The 25,720-nt window shown below is 54.9% G+C and overlaps 3 protein-coding genes across 3 annotated transcripts; all 3 read right to left on the bottom strand.

The window, feature by feature from the left end:
* Positions 1-5,286: 5,286 nt before the first annotated feature.
* Positions 5,287-8,524, bottom strand: LOC143824639 (natriuretic peptides A-like). Its single transcript, XM_077312100.1, has 3 exons — positions 8,306-8,524; positions 6,555-6,840; positions 5,287-5,547 (listed from the first exon to the last, which is right to left on the bottom strand). Exons 1-3 carry the CDS (start codon positions 8,417-8,419, stop codon positions 5,531-5,533), a joined length of 417 nt encoding a protein of 138 aa, XP_077168215.1. The 5' UTR covers positions 8,420-8,524; the 3' UTR covers positions 5,287-5,530.
* A 2,921-nt stretch (positions 8,525-11,445) lies between these two features.
* LOC143824705 (natriuretic peptides B-like) lies at positions 11,446-13,863 on the bottom strand. The gene is made up of 3 exons (XM_077312214.1): positions 13,689-13,863; positions 12,687-12,999; positions 11,446-11,654 (listed from the first exon to the last, which is right to left on the bottom strand). The coding sequence occupies exons 1-3, from the start codon at positions 13,812-13,814 to the stop codon at positions 11,629-11,631; spliced, it is 465 nt and encodes a 154-aa protein (XP_077168329.1). The 5' UTR covers positions 13,815-13,863; the 3' UTR covers positions 11,446-11,628.
* Positions 13,864-16,139: 2,276 nt separating this feature from the next.
* LOC143824390 (C-type natriuretic peptide 1-like) lies at positions 16,140-20,024 on the bottom strand. The gene is made up of 3 exons (XM_077311634.1): positions 19,706-20,024; positions 18,011-18,334; positions 16,140-17,143 (listed from the first exon to the last, which is right to left on the bottom strand). Exons 1-2 carry the CDS (start codon positions 19,796-19,798, stop codon positions 18,026-18,028), a joined length of 402 nt encoding a protein of 133 aa, XP_077167749.1. The 5' UTR covers positions 19,799-20,024; the 3' UTR covers positions 16,140-17,143; positions 18,011-18,025.
* Positions 20,025-25,720: the final 5,696 nt, after the last annotated feature.

Genomic DNA, 25,720 nt, shown 5'->3' with positions numbered 1-25,720 from the left:
GGCAGATGGCTGAAGCACTACGAGGCTGCAGGGAAATTTGGATTTCTCACTCAGAAATTGTCCTGCCCCACAAGTGACCCTTGGTCCTTTTCCCCAGTCCAGTCCAGGTGTTGTCAGGGGAGTCATCTTTGTTCTGTGGTCTTGGCCCAGGACTGCGTAGCTCATGGTTCCTTCTGGGACGTGGGCCTCGAGGGGAGAGCTGCACATGGGCACTTGGGGGGCTGCAAGAGAGCCCCCCTCTCCCGGCAGGTCACTCCTTGGTTTAAAGCTGCCTGTCCCTGTCTTGAATTGGCAAAGTCCCGGACGGGTCCTTGGGCAAGGAGAGTGCACTTGAGGAGTTTCCGCATCTGGGGGACCCTGGGTGTCTGGAGGCAAGCCGTGGGTGACGGGATCGGGACCCTTTTCTGGGCTGGAGGCCAAGGCTACCTGACTTGAACTCCTCCAACGGGAGGTGCAGGGAGGACAATCCAGGAGCTGGCTCTGGTTGAAACTGGTCCCGGGGCCTGCAGCCATGTGCAGAATTGCTGGGGAAACTGGAAAGGGCACCAAGCCTCTCAGGATCTCATCAAGGCCAGATTGGTATTTGGGGGAAGGGGAGGGGGAAACCAAGGCCCAGCTGTCTGCATTCCCCCCCCCCCGCAAAAAAACCCAAAACAGGTTCAAACTTGAGTGTGCAATTCCTCTTCAGCCAGGCCTCAGCCAGTTACATTGCAGCCCTGCCTGGGTTTGCTTCACGGGGTGTGCTGGAACAAAAGATGTTTGCTGTGGGTTTTGGGGGGTGGGCAGACGGGGGCCGGGAGAAGGCAAGCTGGAGGCCTGTCTTATCCGCTTGGGCAAATCCGTCTCTGCTGCCTTTTCAAGGAAAGGGGAAACCCCCGCAGTGGTGCCCAATTTCCTCCTTCCCTGTCAAATTGCGGAGGCCTCCGTCTCCCTCTCCTCGGCTTTGCTCAGGACACACACAAAGACTGCGGACGGATGATGTTCTGCAAGGGGTTTGTGCTTTGATGCACCTGTGGACGTTTCTGGTCAGAGCCGGCGGCCTCTCCTGGTTGACCTGCCGTCTTTGAAACCTGATCTGCGGTATTTCCAGAGTCCGGCGTTCTCTTCCCTCCCCGATCCACAGTCTGAAATGGGAATGCTTTTTCTGCTCCTTGCAGCATTTGCCTCCTCTCTGGCCTGCTGTGCAGCCTTGCAGGGAGGGGGTGGCTCTCCACCCGTGTCCCGGCTGATTCCCTTTTGCTTGCCAGTGCCCTGGGACCGGAGAGGCTGGCCTGCACTTTCCAACCACAGCGGCCCCGGATCATCCGAGACATTTGCAGGCAGCAGAGTGCTGAAGGCCCAGCTGTGAGATTTCCGGCTCCCCCACCCCGGCCGGGGCTTTGAGCTGCCAAGGCTCTTGGCATCTCAGGCGGTTCTCCTTTCTTGCAAGCAAGGAGATGTCAGTGGCGGCAGATGAGTAACGCTTCCCACTCTCCCCTCTCCGGCTTGTTAGTGGGGAGGCTGCGGACGCCCCTCATCTGCGGCAGGCGCCTTGTCAGCGTGTTTTCCTCGTCGTCTTCTGCCGAATGAAGGCAGAGCTGCCACCTCGGCCCACCCTGGGGAAGGGGGAAGCTGTGTGGGAAGACCCCTGATGACTGGATCCCCACTTCTTGCAGAACTTCAGCTGGCTTGCTGTTTGCCTGAGGGGGGGGGCAGAGTTCCTTCTTCCTGAATTGCAATTTATGAGGTCGAAGGGATCTCTCAGAATCTGTGGAAGGAGGGGGGGCTTGATGGGAAGGTTATACCCCCCTCCAGGTATTAGCATATCAACAAATGCTTCCTTGGCTGTTCTATGCAAGCAGGGGGGCTCCTTTAGCTCTTCCTGCCCCCCTCCAGCCCCCATTTTTGCCCATGGCTTCCAACCCTATGGGGGAGTGCTTTTGGATTTCCTTCCACAGGAGGCACGCCCATTTGCCAAAATGCACCCTGTTTTCAGGTCAGTGTTTATCTCTGTGGGGAGGGGGCACAGGAGGGGGAGGGCTTGTTTGGCACCTGCAGTCTCCTGTGCGGTGTGAACAGGTTTGGCCAAAACAAAAAACCCAACACACTCCCCCCCCCCCAATCCACAAGCTGTTGCAAGGACAACCGCCTCTCCCTCCTTTTTTCCTGTTCAATCCTGTTTTTGTTTGGAAGGTGCTCATTTTTGGATTCCCCCCCCCCATATCAACAGGTTAAGGAAGCTAACTCTGTGATCCACCTCAGCTGTAAGCTAGAGTTCTCTGGCACACATCAACGTTGTTCTTTTTTTACAATCCCGTGTAAATAACGATGCCTGTGCTGTTTAACTGCGACCTGTCTTAGAAATAAATCCATGTCTTCATAACTGGTGGTGGTTTTTCCTTCCTGCATATAGCCTGCACTTGAGTAATACCCATTAAGTTCTCCTGGCCTGTGCCCGAATTCTGCACTCTATGGATTTGCAGGTATCTCAACTGTGGAAGAGCCCTGCTGTAGCCACTCAGCGGCCAGGGAGATGTGCTCTGAGCTGTTTCTGAACATGGGAGCTTTTTGGCTATCGTGGTGACTCCTTTCAAGCTACCATTTGCTTTCTCCTTGCTGTGGTTTCATAGACTTCTATCCCATCCCTCTCTTTTCTGCACCTCCTTTTCCAGCTCTGTTTTGGAGGAGGGATGTGGGTTTTCTGACACTCCTTGCAGGGTTTCTCCCCCCCCCCCTCCTACTGCTTTCTGGCTTCTGCTGCTACTTCTTCTGCTTCTACTGTCCTAAAAACTTGTCTGAACCATCTGAAGGAGGTTTCAGGCGTGTCCTAAGTTTTGGCTGCTTGCAAGCCAGGCTCCTGTCCCTTGACCCTCTGCCTGTCTTGCAGAGACAAGTTTTTTGGCCTCTAGAAAGGTCTCTTCTCAAATGCCTTTCGATTCTATGCTGATTCTTCCGAGGGGGGCAGCTTTGTCCTCCTCTTGCTCACCTCTTCCCTCCTGGTGTCTCCCAGAGCAGAAAATGGGAGTGAGAAAGGAGCCAAGAGCCTCTCTTGCTGGTCCTCCGACTGCAGGCAGAGGGTGGGACGAAACTGGATTTCTATTTCCTGTTTGGGGGCTGGCCTGGCTCTGTCCTTGGTGCTGAAGGATATGCAGGCGAGGAGTTCTCGCTGTGCCTTGGAGGAAACGGACTCCTCTGTTCCAAGGAGAACCTTTAAATTCATGTTAGTGCTCAGTTTGTTTCCTGCCCATTTATCGTCCTGACCTCAAGCCAGACTGGGAGCAAATCATGAATGTTGTTCGCCAAGGAAGTTGAGCGGGCTGGTGGCTGGCTTAATCAGGCCCGGGGAAGTTGGAAGCTGACTGTTTTGGGGGAGGGAGAATTCTGCAGTCAGGGAGAGGAAGGAGACAGGCCACATTTATCACAAAACTTGCTTGTTCGAGCCTAGCAACTGCCCGTGGAATTGCAGCTCTGGAAACGGGCCATGTCAGCCAGCTTTGCAAATAAATATTATGGGGCGGAAAGGCAAGAAAGTTTTGTTTAAGATATAAGCTTTGGTGCACACACAAAAACTTGAGGGAAAGCTAGTTGGTCTTAAAGGCGCCCCTGGACTCATGTCTGCACATGGAAGAAGCACAGCCCAGTCTGGGCTTATGCTGTTCGTGTTAGGCCCAAAGAAACTGCGTCTCTGCACGAGTCTCGGCTCTGCTTCCTGGCTGCCGATCTGAAGGCAAAGCTGGGAGGGAGAGACTTGTGCTAATGGGTGATACTATCGATAATGCTCATTAGCTCTGGCTAAGTGGTGACCCTGCGGGCTGGGCTGGCCGTGACCCTGTTCATGCTGCGTTCTCGTTCTGCCCTGCTGTTCAGGAGGCTTGCATGGTGGCCCCGGCCGTGGCCAGATTTTTCTCCAGCCCCCCTTTTCCCAAGGAATTGGCATCTTGTCTTTCTCTGAAGAGGAAAGCTGCGAAGTTTGTGCCCTGGACAAGGGGTAAGTGAACGGAATAGAGGGTAGATGGACCCTGCCACAGGCGGATGGACCTGACTCCAGTTCTGCCCCTTCCCTTCCCTTTGGGGAGGGAGGCCTTGAACGCAGGAGAGTGTAGGTGTGCGTCTGTTCATTTCACAGACAAAAAATTGAAATTTGGTATTTTTCTCCTGGTCTTGCTGCTCCCAACTCATCTTGTTGCCTATTTTTATTTACATTATTTGTATTGATCTCTAGACCCCCAAAAGCTTGAGCAGCCATGTGACCGATGAGCTTCCCATAGACAATGCTTGGCACCCTGATCCTGTTTCTAGCACCTTTGCCACCTGACGGATGCCTCGAAAACGTGGCTTGTTTGGTTTCTTGTGTGTGAGGAGCGCGAAGCTGTGGATCGCTTGTTTTGGCTTGGCCTGAAGCGACGCCCGAGAGGAGCCAGGCAAAAGAAGGTGAATATGGATATTGCCTCAGCGGGGGGCTGGGCTCCCTATTGTGGGATGTCCTTGGAGCTCTGAGGAAACGGCCCCTTTAGATGTGGGTGTGAAGAACTGCTGTTTTCCCATCCTGAGTGGAAGCTGGCAGAGAGCTGTGATCTAGGCTCTTGTAGGATCTGATGCCTGCGTAGCAGATCCTGACTTGCTGACGGGTCTCTTTGAGGAGAGAGATCAAGAGGGGTCGCTGTGGCCGTCTGTCTGTAGCAGGAGAAAAGAGCGCAGAAAGAAGCCTCCAAATCCCCAGCGGGAAGAACTGTCTGTGTGGGTTGAGTGGGGAAGGAGGCTAATCCCCTGGAGAGGGAAGGTCCCTGGCTCAAGGATGGGTCCTTTCCCACAAAGGTTAAGGTGCTTCTTATTCCCCCTCCATTCATGTCCTCGGTAAATGAAATTGCTCTCAGGCTCTAAATGTGAGCTAGAAATTCAGAATCATAGTATTGGCCATACATTCTGTCTAGTCCGAGCCCCTCCTTGTGGCGGGGTCTGCTCTGGCTGTTTGATTACGTATGGAGCCATGCAAAACATACTCCAAAAAACAGCTACTTTGGTTTTGGGGGAAAGAATAGGCTAGATCTGACAACATAAGAAGAGCCCTGCTGGGTCCGACCAGGGAGGGTCCACAGGGCAGAGAGGCTGACACTTTCTCCTTATATTTCCTTCTGGCATTGGGATTCAGAGGTTGACTGCCTCTGAATGTGGAGGTTCTCTTTAGTCCCCATGGCTCGTAGTCACTGATAGACTGTCCTCCGTTTTTTCTAATCCAACATAAAGTATTGTGTATGTGCTTATGGAGGGGGGGGCATGGGGGGGTGGAGAGAGAATTAACCCATGAGAAAAAGAGCGAATGTGTTTTTATTTCAAGCATAGTGCTAAACATAACAAAGGTTCTTAGAAAAGGGGGGGGGACAACAAAAACACCCAGCCAAATGAAAGAGGTCAAATAAATTAAGAATAAATAAATAAATAGGCTGAACATTCCGGAGGTTTAGCAGGCAAACGTCGCTTGGAGCATCTTCTGACATCCGAACGTTGCAGGAGGCGGAATCCCCCTTTTCAGAAGAGGGGGCGGCAGCCGGTTTCAATTCCTTCTGGCTCCTGCAAGGAGACAGCAAAAGAAGAGCTGCCAATCTGGGTCCCCTGAGGTGGAGCCGTTTTCTGAAGGGGCTGCGATTCCAGGCAAGCGGGGGCTGGCAGTGCCCAGCGACCCTCTGTGCGATCGGACCCCCTGCCTTCTTGCCTCACTGCTCCCTGGTGCTGTGCGGAGGGCACAGAGGGGCAGGCCTCTGCCCGGGGGGGGGGGGGAGCTTGTGGTGGGGGTGAGAAAAGGGGAACGGCTGTGAATCCATTTCAGTTGCACCTTCTCAGCCTTCCTTTCAGCAAAGCTTTTGAATGGGGGGGGGCGGAGGGGCTAAGATGGGGTAGGAGAGCGTTCTAACATGGAGAGGGTGGCCCCGGCAGGGTAGTCCAAGCTAGACCAATTTTGTCCGGTTTTGGAAGCTCATCGGGGCTGGCCCTTTTCCGTACTTGGTTGGGAGACCACCAAGGAAGTCCCTACATGCATCGTTGACTAGTTTTAATGTAAACCGCCCTGAGCCTTTGGGGAGGGCGGCATATAAATCTAAATAAATAAATAAATAATAAAATACATGGGGGCAGGCCATGGCAAACCTCCTTGCTCATCTCTTGCCCTGACAACCCCGCGGCTGTCCCGTGATGGCATTGCCCACTGCCGTGGAGACACAGAGAGAGGGGGGGGGGAGTTGGGCTCTCCCTTTCCCCCTCCCTCCCTCCCAGCTCCGGTGGGGTTCCGGAGCAGAGCAGAAGGGGTTGTTTACGCATGATGAGCTTTCGAATCTGACAGCATCTCAGGAGTCCAACAGGGTGTTTTTGAGCAGAGAGTCGAGGCTCCCTTGGTCAGAGTTGATGGCCCAGAAAATGTTGTTGCTCTCTCTGGAGTCGCCTCTGGCTGCTCCACTGCAAACTTTCCACTGACTTTCCACTGCAAACGGGTCATCCCCCCCCCCATTTTAATTCTGAGCCGTCAGCCTGCCTCAGCTCTCCCGGGGGCTGCTGGGGGGGGGGGGTCCGTGGGGTCGGCTTACCTTTGCACCCCATCCCGCTCATGGACCCGATCCTGTCCAGCCTCCTTCCGAAGCAGCCAGACTCCCGCAGGCTCTTTGGGGCCTGCAGCCCCCTCAGGTGCTTGAGCCAGGAGCTCCTGTAGGAGGGGAGGGGGCCGGATTCTGCCCCGGCTTCTGGCTGGAGGTCGCTGCTGTCCTCGGAGGCCTCGGCCTGCCTCTCCCGCTGGCCTTGGGGCTCCTCGAGGTCCGCCTCGGTCTGCAGGTCCTCCATCAAGGCGACTTTCTCCTCCAGTCTCTCCAGAAGGGCCTGGGTGGGAAAGACCGTGGGCGCTGAGCCCTGTTTCTGCACAGGTGCCTCCCAAGCCCTGCTCTTCCCTGCGAAGGGCCTCTCTTCATATCGTTCACTGAGCTTTGACAAATGCCAGAGGCTGCATTTCCCCCTGGCGGGCAGGCACAGCGAGAGGGGAAAGCCGCACGGGGCTAATTTCTGTAGGCCAAGGCGCTGATTAAGACCCACCAGGAAAACCAGCAGAACTAAAGTCGCCTTTCTCTTAAAAAGCACAAGGGGAAGATAAAAGGGCAAAGGCAAGAGGAAGGGGCCAAATACGAGGGCCAGCCTCTCCCTGCTCCTTTCCCCATTCCCAGAAAGCAACAAATGCAAGGCTCCAAGTGGGGCAGAGACCTCTTCCCAGGCCAGCACCGGACCTGTTGAGAGCATTTATCTTGCCCCTCTCAGCCCCTGCTCCCAAGGCTGTCCCGGCACCTCCCTTCTGCCCACGTTCTGCTGCTTCTGAGCTGTGGGAAGGTGGCTGGGACATTTCCTCCCCTTGGTGCCCTGAATTAGCACCAGAAGGCATTTGGGCCCCTGGCTGTCCCGTCGCCCCTTTGGGGCCACATGCTTTAATCCAGTGGCTCAGCCAGTGGCAGGTGGCTCTTCCCACCCGTTTCCACTGCTGCCTGCCAAGGAATGTTTGCTGGAGTCCCGGCTACTGTCAAAGGGACCAAACCGCTGGAATGCGACCTGCCTTAAAGGTGCAGCTGTGCCAGTAACGGGACCCTCAGCAAGCTAGTGGTGCCAATGCCCTTTTGGGATTTGTGCCGTCCTCCCAAGACCAACATTGGGCTTGGGCTTCTGCAACACCTCCTTCGTGGCCTGTTTCTCTCGGATATAAGAGCTGTATTTATTTAATTTATTTTTGAGATTTCTAACCTGCCCCTTTCCAAGATTGGTCTCGGGGTACATTTCAAAATCTACCCAGTCCCTAAAACAGGGCTCACCACCCTGTCTCCAGGCCTGGCTAGGCTGCTGCCCCTTTCCCAGTCTGTCTCTGGCCCTCTAAGGTACACTGCCACTTCTCATGGAGGCTCTGTGATTTTAAAGCCACCTATTCTGTGGACTGATTAGCTAGTCAAGCGAAATAAGATAGCTTAGACCAACTGTCCCCTAAGAGGGAGAATCCAGGTCCAAGCGCAGGACCACTTAAGTTTCCAGCACCCTGTTTCTAGCAGTCGCCAGCCAGATGGTTCTATGGACCTGACAAGAAAGCCAACTCTCCCCCCCCCTGCATTTGCCACAACAACAACAACTATTCAAAGATAGGCTGCCTCTGAACATGGAGGCTCTGCTTAGAGATGCTGGGTGATGGTCACGGAGAGACCAGTCCTTCCAAAATCCATGTGTCAGGCAGTGACCAGCACGGGGTCATTACCCGGCCACTGAGCCTGCCTGCTGTGAAGCTCTCCGGACAGACCCCCCCCCCCTTGCTCCTTACCTCCATGCTGGCTAGTTCCTTGGCGGGGCTGAGGCTGTCGACGGGGTGGGCCGTGGAGCGCTGGGCGCCGAAGAGAAGCAGCAGGCAGCAGGCGAGAAACCAGGTTCCGTTCATGTCCGTGCCGTGGGGCTCGCTGGGGCCAGAGAGAGCAGGCTCGGTCGGTGGAGGATGCGTCCCTTGGCTCCCTTCCTCTCCCTGTCCTGGGTCCTCCCCTTTCCCTCCGCCCGCCTTATATACCCTCGAGGTGCCAGCCCGGCTTCCTTAGGTTATCGGCGGGATTATCTGGGGCGCATTCCAGCGGCAGCGTCGGCATGTGGCTCCTCGGAGAGAAGATTCCCTTTATTAGGTGTCATTAGCAGCTGCTCCCTGGCATGCGAGTCACACGCCGGTGATTTCATGCCGCCTGCCCTCTCCGCTGATACCGGGCGGGGAGATTACACGCCCCCCCCCCTCCTTCCCTCCCGGGAAATTCTTTCCTTCAAGAGTTTTCTCAGGTTGTTGGCCAGTTTGGGAGGAAGGAGCCGGGACCCAGAAGCTCCCCAAAATACAAAGGAGGAGGGAAGATCGCCTTGTATAGGAAAGACTGGGAGAAGGAGCGTCCAGACATTGGGCAGAGTACGGTCTTGCACGAGAACATGGACGGTCCCAGGCTGGCTGAGAGATTCAGTTTGTATTCGTCTCCCTGCAAAACCTCTAAGCCCACCAGGGCCTTAGGCTGACCGAGGGAGGGGCGCTCTGGAGCCATGGGGCTCTGTCCCAAGCTGCTCCTTTACGCAGCACTGAAAGAAAAAATCTCTGCCCATGCTCAGGGTGGACAAAAGGAAAATGCCCCTTTACACAGAGAGTGATTAAAATGTGGAGTTTTTCTGCCAGAGGATGGAGTGATGGACACAGGAATAAATAGCTCAAAAAGGGAATTCGATTCATGCATGATGAGTCAATTGATGGCTAGTAGCCATGGTGGCTTGTGTGTGTGTGTGGGGGGGGAGCCTCCACATTCAGAGGCACTAAACCTCTGAATCCCAGAGCCAGGAGGCAGCATCTGGGGAAAGGCATCAAGCTCTATGCCCTGTTTTGGGGTATCCAGAGGAACTAGTTGGCCCCTGCGTAAGATATGAGGCTGAACTTGATGGACCCTCCCTGGCCTGATCCTGCAGGGCTCTCCTGATGTTCTTGTGAAGGCCTTGGCTTCTCTGCCCTGTTGCTTGCCTTCCTGAGGAACTGGCTGGCCCCTGTGTGAGACGGGACGCTGGACTGGATGGTCCACTGGTCTGACCCAGCCGGGTTCTTCTGAAGGCCTCGGCCTCCTTGCCCTGTTGTTGGCCCTCCAGGGGAACTGGCTTGCCCCTGCGTGAGAAGCAGGTTGCAGTCTGCCCTGGTGCCCAATCCATATGCCCACCCCTTGCCCCAAGAAGCACAGGGTTTTGCAGAGAGGGTTACCGGCCGGGCATCCTTCTCTGGCCACTCCATACTTGCCCAGAACCAGCCGTGTGACAGCGCCCCCCCCAACATGACCCCCCCCCCCAGATCTACTCTGGCCTGAGGCAGAATCCCTCTCCCTGCAGGGCAAAGGGGAGAAACGTCTCCTGAGTCCCAGAAGGGGTCTGTTTCTCCCTGCCCCCAGTTTCCAGCAGTGGCCAACCAGCGGCTCTCTGAATTGCCCTCCGTTGCTTTTCCTGATCCTAGCCTGGAAACCAGTCTCTCCGGCCCAGCATGTGTTTGGGTGGTGGTTTGACCTTCACAAAGGATAAACCTCAGGGGGGGGGGGAGGACAGACAAGCTCCTGGCGGCTGTCCAAGGTGCTGAACTTGCAGGCTTTGCCCCGCGCTCTCTCCTTTTCTCTAGGTGGAGTCGTGAACTGCAGGTCTCTTTTTACGGCCAGTGGAATTTGTTTCTTTTGCAAGACCGGATTGTTTTGGTCCTTTCCAAAGACCAAGGGAGGCTTCTCTGCCCTTCCTCCTGCTGGGGGGTGGGGGTGGGGGGTGTATTTTCAACTCTCCACACACTGGCCAAATCTAGGGGGCTGATTACTGATTTATTTTGCTCCTTCTGGCTGTGGGAGCTGCAGGTTTAATGCATCCACTCCAGGTTGCTTTCAGTTACTATTATTTTTTAAATGATTTATGCCGCCCTTTAAAAAGCAAAGCCCTGCGCATAAAACAACCCCCAGACCCTTAAGGAGCAGGGAGAACATCAGAGATCCTTCAAGCACCGAAGAGAGAAGGGGACAGTCTAAATTTAACATTCACTTTAGCCTCTAGCTTGGCTGCAAGCACAGATTATTTCGCACTCTGTGCTTTGGAAGGGCCGGGAGAGAGGTCTCTTCTCTCCACCTCACAGCGATGTGCCGAACTGCAGATGTCATTTGTCTTCGTGCTGCCGATGGGGACAGAGCTGGGAGGGGGGTCTCCCAGAAAGGGAGTGGCTACACAGGATTAATTAAGCCTGTAACATTCCTCTGACATTTAGCCATTCTAATTAACATTTAATGGGGAATTGGTGGGAGAAACTCTTCAGAAACCTTTTGTTCGATTGGGAAGGTGCCCTGTCGTTAATGGGGACGCAACTGTTGTTTTCAAATTGGCTATTTATCGAGATTATTTTTATTTAAACCTGCCCTTCTACCAAAAATAGCACTCGGGATGGCTCGCACCGTTGGAAAGAATAAAAATGCAATAACCAGTTCAGAGCAGCAAAAAGGGCAACCACTCATAAAAAGGAACCAGTGCGTTAAAAAAAGGAGCCATTCAAACCGGCATGAGATTAATGAGATGCAGAACAACAGCACAAAAGGCAGCTGGGTGGTGCCCATGCACATGAAAACTTATACTCTAGATCATGGACTACAATTTCCAGGAGCCCCTGCCAGCATTTGCTGGCAGGGGCTCATGGGAATTGTAGTCAATGGACACCTGGAGGGCCGCAGTTTGACTACCCCTGCTCTAGATGAAACTTTGACAATCTGAAAGGTGCCTTCGGACTCAGAATCTGCTCTCCTCCGTTATTGGAAGCGCTTCCCAATCCCTTGATCCCATAAAGCTGCCGTTGCGTTGTGAGTTTTTAGAGCCCCTCCCCCAAAGGAAACCACTGGACTTTTACAAAATCTTTATTGAGAATACACCCCCGGTCCCCATTGCAGGAGGATGAGATTTCAGAGTGTTCGGCTATAGCACCGCGTACAGCATGAATATACAGATACGGCGTAGCATGGAGTGATCGATTTGGGTTGCTTTCAATACATTCAGAGGTCGTCCCAAAGGGGTCTTTTTGGGGAGGGATGAAGGTCTTTGAGGCTGTGGGAGAGGGAGACTCTTTTTCTGCTTTCAGCTCCTGGGTTTCCTCCGAGAACCTAAAACAAGGAATGGAGAGAGGCAATGAGGGTACTTGGAGTTGGCCGGGGGGGGGGGGGGTCAGGTTTGCTGAAAGGGACGTGATCCAGGCTGCCACGGACCCTGCTCTGTTTTGGGGCAGGGAGTCTGTCTCGGGATCTGCCGCTGCTGACTCTGCTCTGTCATAACATAGGTGAGCCCTCCCCTGAAGCCAAGCCTCCGCTTCTGCTCAGAGGAAACCTGCGAATTCGTGTGAGTGGAGCCGTTGTCTTGTGGCTCTCATGTTTCGCTGCTCAGGTAAGCAGGCCCAGTCCACAAGTAGAGGGATTTGGCACCAGCCAATGCTGCATCTCCCCCCCCCCCGCACCACTGGCCCTCCAGCTCCATCTTCCCTTCTGTGATGGCCTCCCCAAAGCCCTGGGGTCAGAAGGATCTTCCCTGGGGCTTGCTAAATGGATTGGTTCTTGATCTTAAAGTTTTGCTTTATTAGACTGGGTTCTGCTGGTTTTGTTTGTTCTCCACCTTCGATGCTGGGATGCATCAGAAAAAGGTGGGTGTACTAATAATTTTAGATATATAAACAGACATTGTCTCCGCAGACCGATGTTAAGATTGTGCATCCCAGCTGTACGGAAAATTAGCAAGACCTCCAATGCATCATGAACGACCCTTTTTGCCCTGTTTGCCCCCTGTTGAGATCTGATCTAATAAGCATTTGGTGGGACAGAGGGAGCTTCTGTCTTCTCCCAACCAACACAGCAACCAGGGTCTCAACGTTCACATTTTAGTTCAGAGTCCCCAGCAGCAGATTTTCCCATCACTTTCTCCCAGATAGCTTAGCTGGTGACGCCGGGGTCTTCTGCACGCAAAGCAGATATTCTTCCCCGTGACCATCGCCCCTCTCCTTAACATTTGGAAACACTGATGTACCCTTTTTGGAGCACTAATAACATTGCCTGTGGCTTATGCTGCTCAGTACAATTCCCTGGCCAGCTGTATTGTCCCATAATGTGTAAAATGTATTAATTTAAAAAATAAATAAAAACACCTACGGGCTTTGAAGAAGTTGCACCCCAGTCCCGTCCTGGATCCGATCCGCTCCAGCCTGGTCCCGAAGCATCCGGAGAAGTGCTGCCTCCGCTTGGGAGAGGCCAGGAGCCTCCGGACCAGGTCCTCCACCTCGGCCTGCTGCAGGGAGCCCGGAGGTCGGGGCAGGCTGGGGGGGAACTGGAAGGGCTCCGAGTCAGCAAGGTCCCAGTCGGCAGCGCTGTCCTCTGCAGGGCCTGCCCCGTTGGCAAAGGCGGCCCCCTCCAAAGAGTCCCTTTCCCCCTGCAGAAACTTCTCCTTCAGCCGCTCAAGGAGCTCCTGAGATTGAATACAAACAAGAGCCGTCTCCTCTGCTAACAGGATAGAGAAAGGCTGTTTCTTTTGGGGGGGGAGGGAATTGATGCTCTCTCTGTGTTGAATTCCTGTGGCTACCTTTTGGTTTCATTGACAAACAAGTTGCTATAGTTGTCAATTAGTTGGGAATATAAGTATGTGTGTTTTGTCTTTGACTTTTTCTTTTTGCAGTGATAACCATTAGGAATTATTGAACAGATTTCTGGGTTGGGGAGAAGTTGTTTGAGATGTTTCCCCATCCTTAAAAATGCATTTTAATTTCTGCTTCTTCTCTTCTTGCCCTTTTAGGGCAAAGCCAGGCTGCAAGATCCCTGCCCCGCACCCTGTTAGGAAAAACCTGTGAGGCTTGATGGGGGGAGGGTGCCTGCTCTGTGAACCCCTGGCCCCTCCTGGGCTGGCTCCAGAGGGTGGAGATTCACCAGGATGCATCCTTCGTGAGACCCAAGAAGATCAGGTGACCCCTCCAGGCCCCAGCCTCCCTTGTCTGTCCAGACAGAGCGATCTGTGGGACCATTGGGAGGCTTGGAGATACCCCCCCCCCAGCTTCCCGCCTGATGATGTGGCAGGAAGGAAGGGCACCATCCTGTGAGGCTGCTGTCCCTTGGGCAGCCTGGCTCATGGCCACACCTGAGCGGCTTCCATCTCCCCCTTACCTGCAGGGATTGCAGCTCTTGGCTGGAGGGGCTGGAGGTCACCGGGGGAGCAGAGCCCAGAACGGCTTGCAGGCTCAGCAGGAGCAGAGGGGGCCAGCAGTGGCCCAGGGAGACACCACCCTTCATCTTGCCCGCTTCTCCTTCGGCTTCCCCCTTGTGCCTTCAGCCTGGGCCGTGGAACAGCTGCTCAGTGGGCAGAGGGACTCCTTTATAGCCCCCCTCCGAGGAAGCTCACTTGCTGCCCCGAGCCGGCCAGACCCCAGTAAACCTGATAAGGAAACTGGTTCCAGCTAGCCATGCTAAGCGTTTAGGCTTTTTAAAATGCCCCCTCTCTTTCTCCCCCCCCCCCTTTGAATGAAGCAGTTGCCGCCTCTCTCTTTCTCCGGCTGTTGGACTTCCATTAGACGTAGCAGCCCCCCCTCAAGGCCCCCCCCTTCTCCATCTGATTCAAGGTGGGAGCAGCGTAGAGAGGCAACACGCTTGCCCAGGACTCTCTCGCACCGTCAGGGAGCCCTGGAGGGAAAAGTGCCTTCTCCGAGGACTCTGCCACTTCAGGCTGGATGGATGGATGGCCGGCTGGTCTCCAGCCATGGGGGGTTGATTGGGGGGGGGTGAAAAAGGCAGCGGTTGTCTCCCGCCAGGAGCCCAGCAGCTCTGCTAAGTCCTTCCTTCCCTCCTTGGAGGTTCTTGGCACTGAGTCGGCCCAGGAGGTTGCTTGGCTTTTGGTCTCAGCTCAGGCTGGGGTGTGTTGGGGGGGGGAGTATTGCAATGCACCCCAGAGGCCCAGCTGGGACCTGTCAGGCTTTTAGGAACCCCATTGCAGATGCAATCTGAAGCCTGTGACACTGCGAGAGAGAGAGAGAGAGAGAGAGAGAGACCCTTCTGGTTGTGCTGGAGTGGTCTGAAGCCTTCCAGGTACAAATCGCTGCCTGCTGTTTCCCTCCAGCTGCCCCAGGCCAGTGTGGGGAAGGCCCCTGTCCCTGCCCTGCCCTGATGGGGGCCAAAGTGCCTCTGCCTTCATCGCCCTCCCAGGTTCCCTTCAAAGGCCAGCCGGCTTCATCTGGGGGAGGGATTTCTTGCTGCCCTCTCTGGTGTGGGGAGATGTTGCTGAAGACCCCAGAGGGGCTGCCAGGGCCAGAGCCCAGGGGCTTCAGGCCAGGAGTGCTCATTACATTTGAGAACATCCCTAAAGGGGGCCCATGGCCGCTCTCAGCCAGACCACGACATGGTGGTGTGCACTTCTGTAGACAGCAGCAGATGGTTCCTTAGGCACTGGGACCCAGCTGCTCCTTAGGGTAATGGCTGGGCTTCTGGACTTGTGTTGTGTGACAAGCCCCCGCATTTCTTTGGACAAGTTGCTAGTCCTCAGCACCTTCTGAGGAATAATATGCCTTCCTCCCATGTCTGCCTCTGGCCCTTCCCGCCAAGAGTTGTGGGGCCCCTGGTGAGACGCTTCAGGGCGTGATGAGCCTGGCACCAAATGCTAATTGCAGAGGCTTTGCCAATTAGGAGCAGGAGATGGCTCGAGCGCCAGGCAAGACAGCCGCCCCTCGGGAGCAGCCCTGTCAGGCGTGCTGCTCTTCCCCTCTCCTACGGCAACGGAAAGTTTGGCTTTCTGCCTGTTTGCAAACTTCCGTGGCATCTTGGAGACATTCTGGAGGGCCGTGGCCGTCAAGTCGTCTTTGCTGGCGTGTCGAGCAGCTGTCCCCACAGACTTGAGGTTCGCTGGCCAGGCAGGGCTGAGGGGGAATCTGCGTGGCGGCTGTTTTGCCGCATTATCAACACGCCCTCTGGCTTGACTGACACGCTAAGAGGCAGCCTTTCAGCCCTGCCTGCCGCCACGGAACCTGTCCAGCCTCACAGGGACCGTCCCCTGCCAGTGTGCCTTTTCCACACACAGCACAGCGTGCCCCGAACGGCAGCCTGGCTCTTTGGGGGGGGGGCGTCTGTGGGGAGAGCAGACCCACCTGGATAGACCAGATTCAGTACCAGGCAGCTTTGTATGTTCACCTCGGACAGTGTCTGTTTCACAGAATTGAGATTCAGGTGGAAGCCGTGTCGGTCTGGAGCAGCCCCAAACTGAGCTTCTTCCCCCCACATTGACATTTGCGCCATGTCTCTCCTTGCTGTGCTTCTGCCCCAGTGGTTGTGTTTTTGCATCCCTTTATTATTGTTGTTGAGTTTTTGCCCTTGCTTGCTTTTCTGCCTGACTCTGAACTCAGCGGTTAGCCTGAAGGCCCTGAGCCACACACCAGGAGGAGAAATGAAAGCAGATGCCTGGACTAAAACTGAATGGGTCTTAAAGGTGCCCCTCCTGGACTCCGGCTTTGGAGTGTCAGGGTTTTACGCAACTTGTCTGCAAACTGTCCCAGCAGTAGCTGGATTAAAAGTGAACAAAAAGACCAGTGTTTCTCCCATCCCCCAAAAGCACAGTACAATTAATTGGACGAATTATGAAAACTAATTTATTCCATAAACTTTACCACGGAGTGATTTGCACAAATAGTTATTACACATACATGGGACATATAAATTAATACATTGGTACAAATAAGGAAGGGGGGGGGCAATCAAGAGCTTGTTCCACAGAGTAGGCTGCTGTGTGCTCTTCTGTCTCTGGGCTCCTCAGTATGAGCTGATTTTGCTGAATAATGTTGGGGGTGACATGAATACGTTTTCCTGTAATCCGAGCAGGCTCATTCACACATGCAAACAGTTACGTTAAAAGCAACAACAACAACAACAACAGCTAGTAGACTGCTCCAAGGTGGATCCATGCCAAGGTCCCCAACACGGTCCCCGTGGTCACTACAGCACCCACCAGGGCCCTTTTGGGGGCAGAGTGGAGCCGGATGGTGATTTGACCAGCAAGGACTCTGGTTTTGTAAAATGTAGCATAGCACAATATGTGACTGAAGTTATGCTGCGGCAATCGCTTTGCAGTTGGCCCCGCCTCCTGTGGCAGCCATTTTGTTGCTGCACCCCACCCCCACCATGTCAGAATTCTGCATGTCCCCAGAGGCCCCAAGAGGGTGGAGACCCCTGATGTAACGCAGCACTCTGCACCCAGGTGTGGCCTCCCAGATGCTCCTGGGGACTTTGAAAGTAGAAAGCGAGATGGAGATAGCCTTCTGCATTCAGAGGTACACTGCCTCTGCACATGGAGGCTCCATTGATCTGTCATGGCTAACAGGTGCATGGCATTCCCAAGAAATCTGAGGACTCCTTTGTTTAAGCAAGAAGCCATCTCTGCCCCCTTTCCAAGTGTGGGTTGTATGAAAAAAGCACTTTTTATTTGTCAGGCGCACATGGATGAGCTGTCAAAGGTCCAGCAGTATTTGGGCTGCAGTTAGATTCAGGACGGCGAGAGGTTCATTTGATGTGGCTTTGTTTGCAGCGGTTGAATGAGGAGTCTGGAGGGCCAGGGATTGTGGTCTCACCTGGGGCACCACGGCCTGCAGGGGGAAGCAATGCAAAAGTTAGCTCTCTGCCAGCGGTCCAGGGCTGCAACACTTCATGGAGGGGCTTCTGAGATGAATTGGGGGGAAGCCCTCTGGGGGAGACAAACAAGGTCTCTTCAGCTAACTGGGCTGCAGATTTTTAAAACAGATTTGACTGTGTGCCCACCTGACGATATATTTCAAATAGGTATTGTGAAAAGTGGAGGTGGCAAATCACATTTTCGAAGAGGGACCTTTCTCCCAGGAAGTAGAGCCTCTGCAAAATAATATCTGCTGGAGACACAGAGATGCCATGGAAAAGCAAACTGTATTGGTTGCATTTATGCTATGGTGCATACAAGTGAGAATTACTCGTCCACTGAGGAGCTCCTCCTTTGTGGCTCTGCATGAGTCGCTGTTCTGGCCAGAAACACAGAGATTCAACAGGCAGCCTCCCTGAAAACAGGGACCCCTAGTGGAGTGGCTGGATCACTCGCTGCTGCCCCATAGCCGGATTACCCATCCCCCACCGCGTCATGGAGACCTGAGCAAGACTCTTAGCCATAGACTGTTTGGGAGCTCATGAATACATCATCCGCGACTTAACCTCTCATAATACACCCCCCCCCATGGCAGAGGCTAATTAGTCAGAGCCCCCCCCCCCCCGGTGAATCATGCAGAGACCAGAGCCTTTATGTCGCTTGGGAGCATTTTTCTCACAGTGCACCATTTCGGAAATAATTAGTACAGTGAACTTCCGAATTGCCCGCATCTCCTCCGGCACAAAACTGCTTTCAGTGGTAGGAATTTGCAGCCTTAGATGGATGGGATTTCACACTTAAGAAAAATGCGCAGAGGGCACCCGGTGTGTCTCTGTCTTACCATCAACTTGGCAGTTCAGCATCCCAGCCCACTCAGGGCTCCGATTCGGTCCAGCTTGACGCCAAAGCAGCCCCTCGAGAGCCCCTTTTTACTTCTGCCCCGGACGCTCCGGGAGGACCCCAGGAGATCGCTGACGAGCCGCTGGAGGGCGCTTTCCGAAAGGGAGCCCCCTTCCCAGGGGTTCCTGGACCAGGGGGGCGGAGTGTCGTGTTGCTCCATGGCCCCGGTGAGGAGGGTCTCATCCTGCTCCTGCTCCTGCTCCTGCTCCGTCTCCTCAGTCCCCAGTGGGCGCTCCAGGTCCTCCTCTAGCAACTTGGACAAGGCCTGAAAGGCAGAGCGGGTGGGGGAAGGAAAGCCAGCCGGGTTCATTTCCAGATTGTGGCAAGTCTTGGCATTCTAGATTTCTTGGTGCAGACTGGTCCTGACTCCTATCACTGGGGCAATCATCAGCAATAATAATGGCTCAGCTTCTCAACTGGCTCAGAAGCAACGTCCTGACGGAAAGGGAGAAGATTTCCCTTGCTCTCTAAAAAGATAACCTGAGGCTAGTATTTTTAGAAGTGAAACGCCAGCGTCCGTGGGTTGGATCCTGTGTAGATCCATTCCGTAGCCACGGTCAGTGGGGTGGGTCTGCAGGATTCAACCCCCTTGGGAAGAGAGCAACAGAGCCAGACCAGCTGGCCCCCTTCCGTCCTGCCCAGCTGTCCCTTGGGATATCCCTCTGGCGCCGCAGTTTTGCAGAACAAGGAGACAGGCCCTCAGGGTGAGCAGACTCCTTCTCTCTTGTTCCAGAGCTTCTTCCTGAAGGTGGACCAGAGGAGCTCCTTAGAGACCAGCAAGACTCGGACAGAGGGAGCCTGGACTCAGACCCTGAAAACCTTGTTGGTCTTGAAGGTGCGCCAGGACTCGAACCCATCTCTTCTACCACTGCCCAGCAGGGCTGTCCTCCTGAAATTGTCTTCCTGGAGGTAAGAGCTGCTTAGCAGTGAGGCAGCCTGCCTGAGGAGGAGGAGGAGGACTCTGCCTGGATAGAAACAGAGGCTGGGGAGCCATCCCTCCGGGGGACTTGGTTGCACCTTTTTGCCTGAGGCAGGAGGTTGGGTTAAATCGGGGGTGGTCAGACTGTGGCCCCCCAGATGTCCATGGACTACAATTCCCATGAGCCCCTGCCAGCGTTCGCTGGAGGGCCACAGTTTAACCACCTGGAGGGCCACAGTTTAACCACCCCTGGGCTAGATGTTCCCCGAGCTCCTGTCCTGCTCTTTGTGAATGTGCATTAAAATGCCGTCATATTGCTTTCAACTTAGGACAACCCTATGAATTCTCACCCTCCCCAACGCCCTGTCTGTTTACAGTCTGTCTCAAGGGTCGCAGCTGCTTTGATGGACCCAATCCATGGCTGGTTGGGTCCCCCTCTTCTCCTGCTGCCTCCCTCTTTTCCTGGCATAATCGTCTTTCCTGGTGATTCTTGTCTTTTAACGCCTGGGGAGAGTTCTGACTTTAATTGATTTACTGGGCTGTTTCTGGGCTGTCCACGGAATCTGTGAAACTATCTTCCAACCCCACATTTCTAATTAAACATTTTCTCCCTGCCAGCCATGCTCTGGAACATGACAACTACAACCGGGTGCCTCTCCACCTCCACCTCCCAGCGGAGCCTCCCTCGTCTCTTGGGGAACCAGGTGGGTCTCTTACCTGCATGTTGGTCATTGGCTTGGCCCGTCCTTGGTCATGCGTCAACAGCAGGATCAGCAGAAACCAGCCAGAGCAAAAGAACTTGGGGCTCATCCTTGTTGGGGGGGTCTCAGAGGGCCTTCTCCCAAGCTGTTCCCGAGGTGAGGTGCACAGGCGGTTTCTTCTCCCCGCTTCTTATACCTCCCTTGACCCCTCCCAAGTCCACCCCAAACTCCTGGAAGAACCCAAGGATTGGTTCAGGGGGGTCTCATCCTTTGTCGCAGAAGAGGAGGAATTAATTGAGCATCTCTGCAAACATTCGCCCTCTCTCCCTCCCTCTCCCTCTCTCTCTCTGCAGGTGGGTGGTGTGTTTTTTTTGCGCTCTGCTTTGGCTGGGCATGAAAAGAGCAGCTTCCGTCTTGGCAGATGCCGGCAGCCTTTTCTCCTGCTCTTGGTTCCCTTGCCTGGTGCTCCCTGCAGCTGTCGGTTTCAGGGAGTCCTCAGATGTTCAACTGGCTTGCAAAATCCATCCGAACAGGGGAGGAAGAAACCAAGCAGAGCCCACAGAGAAACGTTGCCGTGAGGGGAAAGGAGGAAATGTGGGGCAGAGAGGAGGGGCAGCTGGCTGGCCCAGGGAGACTGCAGCTCTCATCCTGGGGAGAGGGGCCTGGGGTTAGATTCAAGACCTCGGCGACCAACCAGGGTTTCAGGGCAACCCCTATTCATTCATTCATTCATTCATTCATTCATTCATTCATTCATTCATTCATTCATTCATTCATTCATTCATGTGCCACCATGCTTTTGGTCTGTGGCAAGAGTTTGTGTCCTGTGGGCAGTTCTTAAGAGGCACCAGAGCAGCCCTCCCCACTCTGTCTCCACATGTATCCAGTCGGGTGACTTTGGTACCGTCATGGTTCTTTTAGAGCTGTTCTTGCAGAGCAGTTCTCTCAGAGCTCTCTCAGGGTGTCTGTTATAGGTGATGCAACAGGTGGGACTTCTTGCATCTCCACCCAGTTTCCCACTCCCCAAAATGAATTCCACAGCCTTAGAGCAATTAAAACCAGACACAAATGTCTGGTAAAGGCAGCCCAAGCATGAGGGATGAGTCCCTGGCTGTGGTGCCTTTCTCTCTGGCTGCCTTGGTGGGAGGAAAGGAGCTCCCCCAAGCACGAGGAACAGCCCCAAGCACGAGGGGTGGGGGAGCCTGGGATTCACCTCACCACTAAGTAATGAAGCTCACCAGGGCTCTTCTACTCTGAATCTGGCCTGCTTCACAGGGTTGTTGTGCCGATAAAGTAGAGCAAGAAATAACTATCTTCAACTCCCTGAGGAAAGGGCAGGATTTTTAAAAAGGCAGGCTTGTCTTCTCTCAATCTTTGGCTGTGCGGCAGGTTAGCAAACATATCAAACTAGCAAATGGACAAATGTTTCCAAGCATCTCTTTGCAGCCATGAGGGATAGAACCATGCTTTAAAAAACACACACAGAAAGAGAGGGATTATTCTCCACGAAGCTGAAGCAGCCTCCAGTGTCACATCCAGCCCTTTCCAGCTTTCCCTGTACACCGTGGCATTCCCTGTGGCGCTGAGCGTAATTCAGCGCTGCCCGAGAAACCCACACGCCTGGCAGGGGACGGACACTGAGCCGACTAATTAGGCCGAGCTGCCGGGGCTGGAAGGAGCATCAGAAACCTGTTGATTAATTTTTCACACCGGCTCACGAGGTCGCCCCAGAGAGAGAGAGAGAGACGTATCCCCCCATTGCAGCCTTCCTGGCCATGTTCCTGTCGCTTGGGAGCTGGAAGAGCTGCCTTGATGCCTGGCCTGAAACTTGGAAAACTGTTTCGAAAACTCATAGGCTGTTTTTCTGTTTAGGAGGGAGAGACGTTTCCTTCAAGAGAAATGCTAAAGGGGGAACTGGCTGATTTGTGTAGCCCTGAAAAAGGAGAGAGAAACAAGTCGTGATCTGGGTTCAGATCTGATCCTGCGATGGACTTGCCAGGGGCCCGGGGTGTGTGTGTGGAAAGTGCCACAAAGCCACAGCTGACCTACGCCAGCCCTGTAGGGTTTGGAAGGCCAGAGACATTCAGAGGAAAGCTTGCCCCGGCCTGCCCCTGCATCGGAGACATTAACCGGCACGCCACGCTGGATCGACAGAGTTGCCCTACAGAAGAGGTCTGTGTTTGCCCCCCTCTCTTTGGAACCGCCCCCCCCTCGTGTTGTTGGCAGGGGGGGCGAGGCGTAGGTGTCCAGCAAGTGGCTCCAGACAGCCAGGGCGGACATGACGCTAAGGGCTGACCCAGTGGCTCTGGGGGCGCCTGAGCAAAAATGTTAATGTGCCATAATAATTAGGGCTCGGGGGCCTCGTGCCAACTCCTGGCGCAAGCTGGAGACCCGGCCCTGACGACAGGCCCAGCGGTGGCGCCACCGCCCTTTGAAGCTGCAGCAAGTCATGCGAGGCGGGAGGGGGGGTCCAAAAGGGCTCACCGAATTAACCGAGGACGGCAAAGGAGTTCCGTCAAGAGCTGAGTCGGGGTTAGGGTGATACGTCTCCCGCCTACGTCTCTGGGGGGAGGGAAGCATGACTCAGGTGCGCACAGCTAGGAGCCCGGAGAGACGGGGGAGCGGATCGCTGCTTTCTGATGGTGACAAAGGCTCCCCTGTCCAGCCAGGAAAGATGCAACTAGGCCCAGCCAGCTCTGTTTCAGAGAGAGGTCAGGCAGCCTCCTTGGAAGATGGCCTGTTTGCCGTATCTTTTCAGTACAGCCAACTGGACGCTCCTGAGGTAGAAAAACGGGGCAAACTGCAGATACTGGCTGGATACTGCCCCTTTTCTACAGCAAGAAAGCTCTGTCGACACACGGTGTGCAGAGACACAACAGGCAAACTCCTTTCCTTGCGAGTGCTTTGGGGATCTCGGGTGCCTTTCACTATTTAAATACTGTTGTGTGGCGCGTTGACAGCTGTGCCAGGCGCTCCGTGCCCACCCCTCAGAGTGCCTTTCCCGTGGCGTTTCTGCCCAGCCAAAGGCACCAACTTCTGCTGTTGCTCTTTCTGTTGGCGAGGAAGGAATGTTTGGCTCGGCCAGGCTGTGCGTCGGAGGAGCTTAAGGCCGGAGTCCGTTCCAGAGTGTTGGGCCTGGACGCTGCTTGCTTTGTCAGGCCCATTTGTCACCTCGGGTTGATGCTCAGGAAGCCCAGCGGGAGAGGCGGCTGGGGGGGGGGGAAGCGGACAGAGACGGAGGCTGAGGGGCAGGGAGCCTTCAGAGCAGAGCCCTGGGGGCAGCCGGGCGGGCAAAGCCGGGGAACAGAATTGGCTCCGGCAGTTGCAGCCGAGGAGACCCTGGCCCAGCTGGGTGTTCTTCTCCAGCACCTGGGAGGAGTTGTGAGATGAAAAGGAAGGGAGGGCCCATATGCTGCTCTGAGGCCCTGGGAGAACAGGGTGACCTCCGGGGTGGGGGGTGGGGAACAGCCCTTCTCTCCCACTTTCCCCACAAGGCTGCCCAAAGATGGGCCTAGCGGAGCACTGATCTGTGCCCCGCGCCCCCACCCCTCTGCGTCACCTGGCGGCCGGCCCTAAAGAGACCGGCGGAAGGCTGGGGGCAGGGTCCAGACTGCCCCGGATGCTCGCCAGCCCCCCTAGGATTCCTCGCATAGCTGCCGTCTGACGGGGCCAAGAGGGCTTTCTTCACCGGGTCATCTCCCAGCGATAATGCCGCAGCCTGGCTTGGCGTTGAAGTGTGCAGATGGGTGCAAGGCCATGACATCACCCGCCGGGAGCCCGCGGGGACCAGGGAATGGCCCTTCCGAGCAGCCCTTCCAAGACGTCAGAAGAACGGAGGAGCCAGCAGAGCAAGGGGGGATGTAAGAAGGTCTCGGCTTCCGTCTGGAGGGCCCCGGAGGGCAGGGGACGTTCCACATAACGGCCCCCGTGGGGCACAAGGTATTTTGTGCACTCCCTCCTCCTGAATTCACCCTGTGAGTTTAGGATTGGAGTGCCGATGCCTTGTTCCCAGAGTTGGAGCTGGGTCCTAGGGACTGACTGGTCTGCTCTGAAGCCCCAGATTTCTGGGTCACGCCACAGGTGCTAGCCAGTCAGTGCTGTGTCTGCAGCTGGCTTCTGCTCTATGCTGGCAAAGCCATTTGAGTGCCTTCAGTTTTTTTAAAAAATGCTTGTTTCTAGCCTAGGGTTGCCAACCCCCAGGAATTACCTTTGCTCTCCAGGCAACAGAGAAAAAGGCTGCTTGGGAGGGTGGGGTCCATGCCATTGTCCCCCACTGGGGTCCAGCCCCGCCCCGATCCCGTCCCTCTTCCGTCTATACCTCCATATCTCCAGAAATTTCCTGACCTAGAGTTGGCAAGCCCTAGGGTATAGACTGCCAGGGTTTTCGTGGTTCTGTTTCATGGCTACTGTGCAAAATAATCTGACACGTACCCATGGACATGATGATGTTTCGTAAACTGCACGTGTCGGCATTTCCTCAGGTGAGCAGAGCCCCTCCCTGTGTGTGTGAGTGGTCCCCAGGTGAGGAAGATGTTGGGACTCTTATGCCAGGCCCTGGTAAACTCGTGGATTTGTTCTAAATGCTGGAGCGGCAGGAGGGGGGCGGTGTCCGGACTGGATGGCCGTTAATAGAAAGCAGTTTGGAGAGGAGTCCCTTATCTGGCTGTCGACATCTGACCTCACACCTCGCCCTGCACTCGGCCGCCTGCCGACACAGAGTACTTGGACCGCGTTCGAGTCTTGCCTGCTGGCGTCCCCTGGGGCTCCTCCCCCTCCGCCAGCCCCCATTGGCCACCCGCAAGGGTGACCTCATTCCCGTTGCCCATGTAAGTGTTTCTCGGGCCACATGGCCGACTTGAAGGGCGTCTCTCCGAAACTTCGAGGGCTTGTCACTGCAAGGTGTTTTCAAAAACAGCCACGGGAGACCTAATTTTAGCCTCCCTCCTGCTAAAACCAACCGACACCTTCTCGAAATAGAACCTGCTCCTGCACTCGACATGCCACGAAGAAGACCCCCACCCGCCCCACCCACGGTTCCCATAAATTAGGCCAGAGCTGGGGACCGGGTGTCGAAAGAAAGACGTTAGCGTAAAATCCAGGAAATAGAAAGGTATGTGGGAGAAGATGTGCAGGCCAAGATCCTTGCAATCCCTTGTGGAGCTCCCTGTCGCAAGAGGGGGAGATGGCTGAGGCCCCGTCTGTGGGCCTCGAATGAGAGGGGAGGGGTGGAGGGGAATTCATATTTTGCAGTTTGGCTCAATCCTGCAGGACTCTTGATAAGTAATTTTAATGAGCCCCATTTGAGGGTCTCCTTTTGAAAAAGTTCCATTTTGCTAATGAAACGGGAACAAAACCTGTGTTTTTAAAGGCCGGCTTGTCTCCTGCTGAATACGCTTCCAGGTGAGCAAGCTCCCTCTCTGGGGGATGATAACGAAGCAAGCTCCTATTTGTGGAGGGCGGCTTGACGGGCTAATGGGCAACCGCTGGGCATATATGCTACGGCTCAGAATGCAAACGGCAGCTGGAGAAAGGGGCCTAAGGCCAAGCCATGCACAAGGCTCCCTTGCGGGCCCTGACTAATCACCCCTGAGGGCCACCCCTTGCGGGCCCTGATTAATCACTCCTGTGGGGCTTTTGGCTGGTCCTCCCCAGGGTCTAGATGGTACAGTCCCCTTCTCCCCCTGACCACTGGAGCCCTCCTTTCTCTTCCTCTCCTTCCCCGACTTGGAAGTTCCCCAAGGACCTTCTCTGGTCACTCCAGCCTGGGCGACGTGCTCAAGTCCACACAGAGGGGCAGGGGATCCAAAGCATGCACTCTTTCCCATCTCCAGCCTCCGCCGGGCTGTCATCTGACATCCAGGAGTGGTGACATGTCCTCCCTCCTCCTGCCTTGGCTCATTTGGGGCCTTATTGGGCATGACAAGAGGAGGTGTTTGTGTCCAAACAAGCCGAAATTCCTGTCCGGCTAGCTAATGGGGAAGGACAGCGGAACCAGCGAATAGACCCGGCCCCTAGTAAGGCACTGAAGGGA

Source organism: Paroedura picta, chromosome 15 (assembly GCF_049243985.1).
Source record: "Paroedura picta isolate Pp20150507F chromosome 15, Ppicta_v3.0, whole genome shotgun sequence".
NCBI classification, from domain to species: domain Eukaryota; kingdom Metazoa; phylum Chordata; class Lepidosauria; order Squamata; family Gekkonidae; genus Paroedura; species Paroedura picta.
This window is presented reverse-complemented; position numbering and strand designations above follow the sequence as displayed.

What these genes read in the sequence shown, in the direction of transcription:
- LOC143824639 (XM_077312100.1), bottom strand. Translation starts at nt 8,419, where the DNA reads ATGAACGGAACCTGGTTTCTCGCCTGCTGCCTGCTGCTTCTCTTCGGC. An exon ending in AGGAACTAGCCAGCATGGAG is followed by an intron (nt 6,841 to 8,305) that starts GTAAGGAGCAAG and finishes TTTCCCACCCAG; the next exon opens with GCCCTTCTGGAGAGACTGGA.
- LOC143824705 (XM_077312214.1), bottom strand. Translation starts at nt 13,814, where the DNA reads ATGAAGGGTGGTGTCTCCCTGGGCCACTGCTGGCCCCCTCTGCTCCTG. An exon ending in AAGAGCTGCAATCCCTGCAG is followed by an intron (nt 13,000 to 13,688) that starts GTAAGGGGGAGA and finishes ATTCAATCTCAG; the next exon opens with GAGCTCCTTGAGCGGCTGAA. An exon ending in GTGCAACTTCTTCAAAGCCC is followed by an intron (nt 11,655 to 12,686) that starts GTAGGTGTTTTT and finishes TCCTTGTTTTAG; the next exon opens with GTTCTCGGAGGAAACCCAGG.
- LOC143824390 (XM_077311634.1), bottom strand. Translation starts at nt 19,798, where the DNA reads ATGAGCCCCAAGTTCTTTTGCTCTGGCTGGTTTCTGCTGATCCTGCTG. An exon ending in AGCCAATGACCAACATGCAG is followed by an intron (nt 18,335 to 19,705) that starts GTAAGAGACCCA and finishes TCTGCCTTTCAG; the next exon opens with GCCTTGTCCAAGTTGCTAGA.